Source organism: Meleagris gallopavo, chromosome 1 (assembly GCF_905368555.1).
Source record: "Meleagris gallopavo chromosome 1, MGAL_WU_HG_1.1, whole genome shotgun sequence".
NCBI classification, from domain to species: Eukaryota; Metazoa; Chordata; class Aves; order Galliformes; family Phasianidae; genus Meleagris; species Meleagris gallopavo.
In genome coordinates this window covers 73,727,864-73,740,815 of record NC_139404.1, presented here as the reverse complement: position 1 = coordinate 73,740,815, position 12,952 = coordinate 73,727,864, and the positions used below count along the sequence as shown (strand labels likewise).

Sequence of the window (12,952 nt, the reverse complement as noted above, 5' to 3'; positions counted from 1 at the left end):
GCATTCTCTCATACTGAAGATCAACACTATTTATCACCTTTTAGTGCTTTTATTTCTCCCTTTAAATTGCATATCTCCTCCCTTAGTGATAAGCTCTCTCTGGAACAAATAAAACATAGGCATTCATGTAAGACAACACTGAAATAAGTATGACAACACTGCCCTCTTCCCTATATAAGAGCTTAGGAACGGGAAGTTAGCTGCAGCAGTGATGGTATGAGAACAGCAGCAGGAACAGTAGTGATGGAAAAAAAAATCCACTGTTTCAACCATTAATCCTTTCCTGGGAGCTGTAAATTTGACTGTGGAGGCTTTTAATGTTACATCATTTCTTTCCTTCTTGTTTCTAGTTCTTTGCTGTCTCTCGTGGCAGGAGCAGGCTTGCCCTAAGAGTTAGTTTCTGGAATAGAATATTTCAGCATAGAAAACTTCTGCACTACTATGATGTTGAAAGGCTCCACATGTGTGAATTTTTGGTACTAATTTCTGTCAGAATAGAGTTATTTCTGCAGTGTTTGTCCCAGGCTTGCAAAAATCTCATTTCCTGTTAGGATTAACTTAAATGAAGAATACAAAGTCTGGGTAAAACTTTCCTAGTGTCAGGAGATTTAGAGTCAGTTTCTAAGTGGGATCATGCTCAACTCAGGAACAAGTATTGCCAATTTTTTAATTAGATATATTATCAAAATTCTTGTTCTTTCCACCTCTACTTCATAAATGTGTATTTTTTCTGGCTAAATGTAATCACGTACTCAGTGTACATAACTGTCTTCTGAACAGCACTCTTCCATCTTATCCTTTGGCTTGTGATATGTTTCAAACCAGCATGTATTTTATGTAAATTTAGTCTCATTTTAATGTTGATATTGTCATTGTCAAGTTCTTGAGCTCTTTGAATTTCTTGTTGTTGTGTTTGTAATCTTTCCTATCAGTATTTTGATCAATGACTTTCATCTGTGCTTACTTGGCTGCTTTCAGTATGCTGCTTTTAGTAACATTTTTTAGTATCAACAATAATCTGTTCCTCAGAGCAGGAGTTATTTTTTTCAAACCAGCTGTATGGTCTGCACACTTGTCAAAACTATTTATTCTTTCTAAAGAGAAAATGCTAGATATTCAGGTAAACCTTCCTGTTTTAATAGAAATTCAAGTTTCTTACTCTATAAAGATATCAGAGGATGCTATCATTACATTCCTACAGATCTTATTTCCACATTAGTCTCCAAATAAATCCAGGAGGATTTATAGAAGCAAAGAATGATGGCTCACCTAGATGTGCTTTTGGAGAACTGAATCCTTCCCATCATTTTCTGCCAAACATTTGGGTGAAATACTATTACTTTTGATGGAAGTGAGGAGTATTTGACTGACTTCAGTTCAAAGATATAAGAGGTAGTTTTTTTCTGAGCAGATTTTGAGTATGTATTATACTGAAACAGGATTCTCTTTAACTTCTCAGAGCAAAGTTCTTCAAACTACTCAAATCATCTACTTCATTTGGTACTAACTTCAAAATACAGACTTTTCATTCATGTTTTTGAGAGTTATTTTAAATTTTGGAGATTGTTAAGAAACTAAAATACATTTCAAAAATGATACCCTTGGCTTATGTTTTTTCTTTTGTTTCTCTTTCAGGAAGTATTTTGGGGAAAAAATAGGACTTTATTTTGCATGGCTGGGCTTATATACAGAATTCCTCATTCCATCTTCAGTCATTGGGATTATTGTATTTCTTTATGGATGTATAACCATTGAGAGCGACATTCCTAGGTAAGCTTCTCTATGAAGATATTTTATTACTTGAAAGTTATGACTGCACTTTTTTCTATTGTAAGCCTTAGTGAGAAGAGTTGCTTTTAACGAGTCTGAAGTACAGTGATGCAGCACTAATACTTCGGGCACTGGAAATACACATCCGCTGAGTAGATGAGACACTTGAATGACTAATATTCATTTGTCTGCTCCGTATTGCAGATTCTGATGTAAAAATGTTTAGTAAGTCCACAGCATTATTTTAATAAGCATAGATCAAAGTATTGGACTACTTGTAAGTTCTCTTTTTATGCCATCCAATTGTTTTCTGTGAATGAATATTTATTATTGGGAAAGTCCAGAACTCACAGAAGTTAATGAAAATACCATGTTTTGGACAGCTTTGTTCATCTTAGTATGTTGTGGTTTTGTGATTATTATTTTTTGTTATTGTTGTTGTCAGTATTCCACATCAGAACAGCATGTGAACCAGTGGGAGTTAAAGTTAATGCTATGGTTTGCTTTACTGCCTTTTATGGTATTTTGAATATTTGGATGGTAGAGGAGGAGCGGCATTCCTGGAGGACTTGGTGCAGAGGAAGATAGGTGGAGGTCTGGAGTGGACCCCAGTGGCTCTCCCCCTGGCCACACTCAGCTTGCGGTGGAGAAATGTGCATGCTCCCCTTACACTATCATGGGGACTTGCACTTTGGGTGCTCTGATCTATCTCTTTCTCTCTCTGTTTGTTTAATTTTTGTTGGATTTAGTATATCACCATTCCTCCTCAGCTTGTTGCTGTTGTGTTTCTTCTGTTGGACCCATCTGCTAGCTCTCTGCCTTTCCCCCTCTCCTGGAGTGCGTGGCCCACAGTGTGCCTTGCTGTAGGGCCAGGGCCTGTCAGATCGCACGGCAAACTGCTAGTAAAACTTCTTTTTTCTTTGCTCTTTTACCCAGGCCTATGCCCCTGCTGTCACAGACTTAGATCTAGGGGTAACTTCGTGACATAGTAAAATCAAGTTATTTGCACAAGACAAATGTTCCCTAGCAGATAAGATCAATTATATGGATATCTAGACAACTAGAAAAAAAGTTTAGTGTTGCTCTCTGTGTCCAGATACAACACTGCAAGGTGATAAAAAGGGTAACAAGATGGCAGAGCAGCAAAGTCTTAAGCTACAGCAAGTGAGGATCTGCTTAGATGTGATAGTATTTGCTGCAGAAATAGCAGAAACTCCTTTAGGAGGACTGTAAGATCCACAAATAAGCATGGATCTCCAGAGAGAGACCCTTGCCTCAACTACCAACTCTTAAAAGGATCCTGGATTCTAGCTCCCCCCGCTTCTGGTCAGTTAAGTGCATCTCTTGCAACTAAGCTCCCCTGGGTTGGCCCTACTTTCCTACCAGGTTCAAGCCATGACGTAGCATTTCCTCTACAAATACATAAGAAAACTCATTCTTCTCGAAAGTGGTGGGGCTTCACCTTGATTATTGCATGCAGTTTTGGGCACCATAATACAGGAAAGACATTAAACTACTACAGTTACAGAGTGTCTAAAGGAGGAGTACAAGAGTCTAGAGAACAAGATGTGAGAAGGGTGCATTGGTTTGGTCACCAAGAGAAGATGAGATTGAGGGCGTCCTCGTGGCCGCTGAGGGACATGGTGTTTTCTCAGGAGAAAAAGGTTGGGTATTAGAAAAATGCTCTTAATTGAGAGTGTGGTCAGGCACTGGTAGAGGATCCCCAGGACAATTGTCATGGTATCAACCCTGCTCAAGTTCAAGAAGCTTTTTAAACAATTCTCTCAGATATAAGGTTTGAGTTCTGGATGGTCGTGTGTAGGGGACTGGGAGTTGTATTTAACAATTCTTTGATTCCCTTCTACTCAGGAATTCTATGATTCTATGAATATTGATGCATTGAAGTCTGCTTCACAGTGGGGGGGGGGGGAAAAAAACGCTGTCTGGGACTGACTCTTGGTAAAGACAGCATACTGGCTTAATAGAGCTATTGGTCATGTTTTTTGCAGTAGTTCTTGCGTTCTTTCAAATAATTAGCAACTTTAAAAGCAAATCATTCTGCAGTAGAACATTACTGCTGGTAGGTAAGGATGAATACATCTAAGTTAAGTTGTATTTTCTTCCAAATTATGGGCTGTGCTTGTCTGTGAGAGAGCTTGTAGTAACATTAAAAAATGAAGTGAGATTTATCTCAAAGATATATCTTCGCTATCCTCTAATGCCTTCGAAAATAAAGCAATATTTTAATTATACAATAACTGCTAACAGCTATATGCCATTGAAATTATATAATAGAAAGCATACTGATAGTACAGTTTGAAGAGCTCTTTTATTTGAAGTAATAGAGAAAGTACTATCTAATGGTGGTTGATTTAGAAGTAGATCTTATCACAACTTACCAGCTGTAAGTGAAAATGCTGCAAGTTTTACCCTATTTCACAGTCTTGGGTAAGGACACTTGAGGTTTTCATGAGTCAATTTGAGTGAGACTGTGCTGGTATGAAGTTATTTCACATATAAACCTTATGGAAAAAATTGAAAGCATATTCAGGAGAGTCAAGTAAGATTTGGTATATTAAAGAAATAGTGACAATGATTTTTAAATTATTTGTAGGTACTGAGGAAATGCATAGTAAATAAGGCTAGAAATTAAAGTGATCTTAAAGAAATTTTTTTCTATTTGTCAGTCTCTTATGTCATGTTTTCTGGAGGGTAGTTGAACAGATCTTGTAGAGTAAGGAGGGAAAGGAAATACTGCTTAGCAAATGAATAAATAGGGCAGAAGTGAAATTTTTAAGTTCTTACAAGATCTACAACTTTTATTTAAATTCAAAAATTAGATTAGCACTCTATACTAGAAAAATAAGGAGCTATTCAGCCAAAGAGCCCTGTAACTGTCAGGAAACTGTGTCAAGGACCTTGAACTTCATTTTCTGAAACCACTGTGGACACAATATCTGAACACTCTTAATATATATTTGCTTAGGTGCACTTTAAGAACTTAGCCAAAACTTTATGGTAAATGGTAGTACAGACCAGAATTTGTGTTAAGCCCTATCTTAAGTGAACACTCATTGCTATTATAAATATCCTTCAAAATAAAATGCAGAATGGAGACAAAGGAAATGGGAAATATAACATCTTTCCTAAAAAAATGAGACTCTTGAACAGTGTACAATGCCTGTGTTGCTTCTACAACAACCTAGTGTATCTTCCTAGCAAATGATATTGTAGATGTAATCTATGTCCGTGACACAGAACAACTAAAATGCCTGCATGTTGGACCTGGCTTTTATGTAGAATGATGTGGCCAGTAATATGCACAAAAATGCGTAAAGTAATATGGTATTAAATGTGGATTTTTGTGCCATCATATAAAAATTTGTTTTGTCGGGGGCAAATGAGATAAGAACCCATAGAATTTCCATTCCAGCTACTACAAAATTCTTTTTCTTTGATTCAAATCTGATCTATTTAAAATCATGTAGCTAAATGCAGAGATGGCAAATTCCACTTTGATTGTGTTTTAATTATTTTCTTGTAGTACTGTTAATTCAAATCTTTACTGTAGTCTTCACAAAATCACTAACAATGTATATAGTGATTTATTAAATTGGACATTGTTTTTAATTTTCTGGTGGTAAGGTATCAGTATTTTAATATTACAGAGGTTGGCAATATGTTGTTAAGAGACACGGAGCTGATAGGCTTTTCTTCCCTATTACTGCAAGCCACATATTGAAAATATCTTGTAAATTGCTTCTTGATATCACTATTGTACAACCCTTTTCTTACTCTAAGAACTCATGGTCTTATCATTGACAGTAAGGAAATGTGTGACCAGCATAATACCTTCACCATGTGCCCTCTCTGTGACAAGTTCTGTGATTACTGGAACCTCAGCTCTGCATGTTCTACAGCTCAAGCTAGCCACTTATTTGACAATCCTGCCACAGTCTTCTTCTCTATCTTTATGGCTCTCTGGGGTGAGTAAGATTTCCAAAGCTTGATCATTGGACTCTGTCTTGCTTCAACTTATAGTACGGAGAGGAGGTTCTTTTTAATATATGTATACCTGATGGCGTGATAAAGATGTGATGGGTGAAGTGCTAGCCTGACCAGTTCATTACAAATCCTAGTTGCTTAGGGATATGGGGAAGGGAAGATAGGTGATAGAAAAAAGATGGGGGGGAAAAAAACAAGGAGTCTTTGTAGAAAGCAAGAGAGATAGTTACCGCTGTGGATCCAAGCATGGTCTTTAGTGCTCTTATTGATCTCAGAAACTCAGCCAGTCACTGCAGTGGATGGGAAAAAGGCAGGAAGGTTTGCAGCAAGCAGGCCTGGAGGGGTTCTTCCAAAGAGGTTTTTTTCCCATCAGGGTAGTCTTCCATCAAAGGTTTCTTTGGGAATTCTTCCCCAAAGTCCTTAGTTTAGTGAGGGCTTTTCATCCCCCATTCCTCTGGTGTCTTCCTTCTTCTTTTCTCTCTGTTAGTGTGATGTACCTGGTCCAACGGATAGTGAAGTCTCCACTTCCTGCTGGCTTGCCATGCACAAGATTATTGCCTTTTCCAGTTACTACATCCTCCAAACTGCCCCCAAAAAAGACTGCTTGTCTGCTTCTGCTTGACAATTATAAGCAAAAGTACTGTGGCATAGTGACACCCACCACTTGCTCCCCTAGATAATTTGCAGTTCTCATTTAGAGTCTTTTTACCAGAAAGGCAAACTTTGAGACAACAAAAGAAAAACAGTTTTGTCTTTCACAGACTTTTCATTGAAATTAAAGCTGATACATGGCAGTAGAAAATAGTAGTCTTACACAGAGTAGAATGATATTAGAGTGAGTGGTAATGCATATAGTTTTCCAAAGTTGGCAAAGTTTCCTCAGAAGGCAAGTAATACAATCTGTGCTGAAACTGGAAAAGGAATTATTACAATTATTAAGTCAACGGAAAAATTTGAAATGAATGAAGAACAGATGGGTAGTCCAGGTAGGGAAACTGCATCTTTTTTCCCTTCTATTTCCTTGTTTGATTTCACTTCTAATTTTTGTCACGTTTTCCTTCATTTTCTATTGAAGTGGCAGTCCTATTAAGCTCGTCTGCATTTGGGACTGGAGTGTATTTGGGTTTTCCCATGGGGTATGCAACTAAAAGGGTTTAATTTAAGCCCTTCCACTTCCAAGTGAGACAACTTAGTGACACAATTTTGTCAAAACTTTATTAGATTCTGAGAAAAATGGAACTATTATTCTTATTTTTGTACTTAGAATATATTTATGAAAGCTTGGTTTTCTTTAATGGTAAAAATACTCTGCCTCACTGAGGGGTCAAAACATTTCATAAACAGCAATGAATGCATTGTAGTATTGTCTAGCTTCACCTCAACCGCTGTGCTTATGTGTGTGTGTCACTGCTGGTGCTATGCCCTCATTCACTCTAGATCTTGTTTACTGTGAAAGTTAAAGGTGTAATTGCTACTGTAAAAATGATTTTTTTAATTTTCTTATTTTTCACAGAAGGAAATTTTAATTCTTAATATGAAATTGAGCAAACATTTCTCTATAGTTATAACTCAGCAGTGTGCTTTACTCTAACTCTATTGAAATTTCACAGCTTGTTTTAGAAAAAGACTATTATCTTGGGGTTGAGCATAACAGTGTTGAAGTTTTTAGGAACTTGCAGACAGAGAATAGTCTGTATAAATTGAAAGATTTTGTTTATCACTTCCTGAAAATCATTCAACAGAAGCTTTATAATATGTAATCACTGCTAGAGGGATTACAAATAAGATGAATTTACTGTCTTGTGTCTTATGTTCCTACTTCGGTTACCTTTTGGAAAGTAAATTGGCAGATAATGGGCCACAGTTTACCTGTCGACATGAAGTGGGTCTAGTTTTCTGCTTATGTAAATTAATGCAAACTTTCCAATTTCAGAAATGCTAGTACACTGTAGTGATTATGTCTAGAAAAACTGGAAAAAATTCAGTGAGTAATAGCGCCTTAAAAAATAATTTTTTTTAGGCTATCTAAAATATTTTGAGTTTTCAAAACATAGTTGAAATAACTTTTGCATATCATCTCTTCTGTAAGGAGAGAGAGACTAGAAACTTAATTACTGAGCACCTGGATTTACTTCCAGTATACTGACAATCTTGTCTTTTATTTCTTAAATAAAGGATTCTAGTGCGGAAATATTTGATCACAGTGAACTGTGGGAATGGATAGTGTTATGTAAGATTCAGATTGTTTTAATAGCAGTGGAACTCTTCACACTGTTATCATGTAGCTCACACCCAGTGTAGATGAAACTGAAGGAAGCTAGATCTGAATCTCCATTCTTCTGTGTCTTGGAGTTATCTACAAGGTATTCAAAGTGATTTAAATACAGCTGTGATCAAACAACCTCTCTGAAACAACAGAAAAGAGGAAAAGAACTATAAGAAAATGGAAAACAGTCCATTGTTGTGTATTGTTTTTATATACATGTTTGATATATTCTGGAATAATGTTGCTATAATTTTCTGGAAATATGTATCCACAAGCAAACAGTAAGTGCTATTTCTAGTAAATCCAGAAGTCCATAAATTACAACTAGCTAAGCAAAGGAGTATCTAGAGGAAACAGCATTTATGAGAAGGTCAAGAGACTAAATACAGCACTACATGATCTGTTATTTCAAATTAATGAAAAAGGAAAAACAGAATACTGAACTACTGGCCCATGGCTTTTTGCAAAACCCTAAGGTCATGTGCTTACACAGTGTGAAATCATTCAACTATTCCCTAATGTATTTCAAATAAAGATTATTTTCATCCATACAGTAATGGATCATAATATACATATATGTATCAATGACTGATTTCAGGAGCAGGCTACACTTTCTTCTCATGTTTCTGACTGAAAGACTGTTTGGATAATTAGAGTGTTAATATTAATACTTAGGTCTAAGTTTTGTTTCATTATATGCTTTGTGGCTCATAATAAACTAAGAGATATGATGTTCTCGGGGTACATATCAACAGTTCAGGGTTCAGTTCCTGACAAGAACTTTCTAGTGCCTTTGGGCAATCTGTGAAGTCTCTTTTCTGTACTTTATTTGTAAAAAAAATAAAAAATACAGTAATTACTGTTTCTGTACTTGTACTATGTTCTTTCTTAAGAAAGATCTCCATTCCAATTCTAATTTTTAAAGAGTCTAGAATAATGGGCTTCAAATATCAGATGGTGCTTACAAGAAACACAAACATTCACAATAGTGAATTTATAATTCCCATTTATTATTTTTTTTTTTTGAAGCTACTATTTTCCTTGAGCAGTGGAAGCGTTTACAGATGAGGCTGAGTTACTTCTGGGATCTGACTGGACTGGAGGAAGAAGTAAGTTTCCTCTCCCTGAGTTTATTTACTGTACAAGTTATTCTCAATCCAAGGATACTTTCTAATGAATGTTCTTCAGTTCAGTGCTAGACCCGGTACAGTTTTGAGTGTCAATGTATCCTTCAGGAAATCTTCACATATGTAGTAGCATTCTAATTTTAACAATCAGTGTTGAAAAGGATTGAAAGATGTCAGCAGCCCATTCCTTGTTGAAAATGCTATTGTACAGAACATGATATCGGAATGAAGTTAATACTTCGTCATATAGATGCCATTTCATTATGTGTAACAAATCCTCTGATGTCAATTGTAATATGTTAAGATAACATAAGTAATATTTGCATCTAGGTCTGTCCTCTATCTATGATGCCATATTAAAAACATCCTAAGCTTCATGTACTCACTCAGAGCTCTTTAAAGCAATCAATATGTTTGATTACTCAAGAACATTTTTGAAGTGCTTTGCAATAAACTGATAGGTCTTCAAACTGTACATGAGTTGGCTGAAAAGTCAGAGATAATAGTTTATTACTATTTACAACATCCCAAGTACATTTTTAGTTTTATTCACAGATATTATTTTGTGTCAGTGTACTGTCTGTTTAAATTACTGAATGTCATCGGAGGATTAATTTCAAACTCTGACTAAAAAGAGAGGAACTACTAGTCCTAAATATCCCTTAATATCCTTTAAATATGGTAACTATGCATTTGCGTTACATATGCCATACTGATAGATGCTGCCATGGCATTGAAATAGGGTCAGATTCAGCATCATGCTGCTCAAAATACAAAGAAGTTAAGAATTGCAGCAATTAGATTCTTTTATCACTTTTCTGTACCTATGAAGAATAATTTGTTGTTGATTGCTCTCTTTATTGACTTGAAGAAATGGACTAATTCTCCTATCAGATCAAGGCAGTCCTACAACACCCATTCCAGGAATCTGATCACATTTTGTTGTGTTCCAGCACAGTTCCTTTAATATCAGACCACATACAAAGCTAGAACAGGGCCACTTTCCAGCCCTGTTTCTTAAGCTCAGCTCAGATTGAAAGTAGAGCTCAAATAAATGAGAAAACTAAGATCTTGTCATGAGTCAGTACCTCATGCTGTAGTATGGTTGTATTTTCCACTGTTGTAGAATTTTTCAGATAAGAATTACTGGATAAAATGGAAAAAATAACATAGACAGTAAACCTTAGTGACCTCCTGTCACTGTCCCAAAATGCAGCCTTCAGCACCATTTTTAGTGTGAGAGACCTCTGAAGTATTCCTTCCAACCTACCCTATTTTGCCTCTGGTTTCTCAACATTTTTACTAATCCCTATTCAATGATGAAGTGGACAATACTTTCATTTTAAGGTGTGATATAAACTCAGTACAACAGCAATCAAAAATTATTGCTTGTCCTATGTGGAATGTCATACTGTCAGCTGAGGGAACAGCAATCTTGTACTGATTACATTACGAACCGAGGAAGGAGAGAAAATTCTTTACTCTGCAGTGTGCTTGATGAACCCTGAAGATTTTACTGAATTTCAAGTTAATCCCTTACACTGCAAAATACAGAGGTTTCGCACAGTATTTGCAAAATGCTGTGAAAGGACCTATAGATTTGTGAGCCCTGTGATTAAGAGTTGTGAAGTGTTGAAGTTTTGTGTACAGGAACCATGAGATCAGCAAGAATCCTTTGTTTATGACAAATAAAGGGGTTTGACACACCTTAACACAAGCTGAAGAATTAGGAGTGCAGAACCATAAAAAAAAAAAGGCTGGAGAGGATTGTGAGGGGCTGTCCCTTGTGTGTGGTAGGATCAGTTCTATTTAAATTATTATAAAAAGATATTTGTCTTATTTGTTCTTAAAGAAATCTGTAAGCGAAGATTTCACTTCCTCCTTCAGCAATCTGTTCTGATACTACTGATTTAATTCTTCTTACTGCTGATAAGCTTTTCCTAATGTCTAATTTAAACCTACTTCCTTGTTCATTATCACTTGTTCCTTTATGCAAAGATAAAGAGATTACCCCATCCTCAACAAAATTCAACATATTGTTCTTTTTTTTTTAAATGAACTAGCCTCTACTTTTTCAGTTTTTTTCCTTAGAACTTATTTTCTATATGTCTTTTTTTCTTGTTCTATTCTGGACATTTTCTACCCGATCCAGATCTCTTGTGAGAAGTAATGGTCAAAATGGACACTTGAACTGACATTTTACTTAAACAGGAAGTCAGAATATCATTTTGTCATTCTCTTGATATAAATGAAGAAATGAAAAAGTTAGATCAGATTTGTTCACCTTTAAATTAATGGAGATGAAGATAAATTTGTCTCTAAGATAGATGTTGACATTGTGTTTCATTGGTGTGCTAATCACTTCAGGCAGTGAAGTGTTTACAGATGACTTGATATACTGATGAAAATCATGGTGGAACATGGAAAATCATGTCTGATCAGGCTAGGCTAGAGGGAAGTAACAGGACTCTGAGGAACACTCAGGATCACTTAACAGAGTGTGAAGGAAAGGGGCAATATGTTCAGGAGTCTTAACAGTTTTAAGACCAGGTGGGATTAAGTTATTTGTTATTAAGTCTCTTGGTAAAGGGAAGTTATGGAACCAAAACATGACGATGATTGTAAGAGCTGATGAGTTTAGAAGGGCATTGTGAAAATTATATTGAAATAAATGTGTTCTGTGTAATTTTTTTTGGACTCTCGACTATAAAAATTTCAGTAAAATTACTTTCTTTAAACACGCTAGGCTGAATCTTTTGCTTTAGAAGAATCACACAAGAGACTCATTTAGCAAATAGCTGTTTGAGGAAGCAGACTCCCCAAGGCTTATATGCATATGTGCATCTGGCAGCTGTACAGGCTTAGAGGATTTGTGATGTTTCTACATCTCAAATCCACATAAATAATAGATGTCATTGAGTATTAGACTGCTAGATGGGTAATTGTCTTGAAAAGTAGTTGAATGATTAATAACTAAATGGGAGAGGAAAAGGAAAAAAAAAAAAAGACTAGAACCATGAAAACAGATCACATGAATCTTTGAAATACTATGAAAGCACTCAGTGCGAGTGTTTTCATACTAGATGTGTATCTGTGAAACCTAATGCAAGTTCTGTTTTTCTGTTTGTGTAATAAAGGATGTAGCTGAGGAGGATGTGAAAGAACTCCCTTTTACTTGCAAGAGAAAAAGGGTAAGGAAATACTGAGAAACTCTAATTATATGGAGAATAGAAACTACTGGCTTCCCATGAATATTCAGAAATTGTATTTCTAGGACCCAGTATGTTCCTGCTTCGGATTTTCTGGGTGGAGAGATTGAACCTTATTTTACCAAGTCATCCAGAATGAAAAAGTAAATTTGATAGATGACATCTTAGAACCTGGAACAGAAGTTGGGATAAAAAATGGACAGACAGAAAAGTCCATACTAATTGAAATGCAAGTCAGAAAAGGCATTAGTACTCAATGCTGTTATACTGTATCAGTATGGGGAGAAATTTAGCTGTCTGTCTTTGTTAGAAACATACCTGGTAAGTTACAATTTTAAGTTTAGATCCTCTGCTCTTTAAAATAATTCCTTTTTTTTTTTTTTTTTGTGGATTTCAATTCCCAAGTTTTTCTCTTTTTCTGTTTGACTTCTAACAGATATTTATTGAATCCTTAAGGAAATCTTTAAGACACTCTGAGGATTATAACTGAGGTTATATAAAATAACAAGGAAGGTAGGCTGGATAATAGAATTAAATATCAAGCAGCCTTTTGGATATTAATTGTTTACAGATGT

General features: G+C 35.7%; 1 protein-coding gene across 1 annotated transcript in view; it reads left to right on the top strand.

The window, feature by feature from the left end:
- The window catches only part of ANO2 (anoctamin 2), a 183,267-nt gene that overhangs the window by 69,928 nt on the left and 100,387 nt on the right, over nt 1–12,952 (top strand). Inside the window, exons 9-12 of the mRNA XM_085234124.1 lie at nt 1,636–1,770; nt 5,596–5,756; nt 9,071–9,150; nt 11,380–11,382. Coding sequence (XP_085090250.1) covers nt 1,636–1,770; nt 5,596–5,756; nt 9,071–9,150; nt 11,380–11,382 — 379 coding nt within the window. The remainder of the gene's footprint in view (nt 1–1,635; nt 1,771–5,595; nt 5,757–9,070; nt 9,151–11,379; nt 11,383–12,952) is intronic.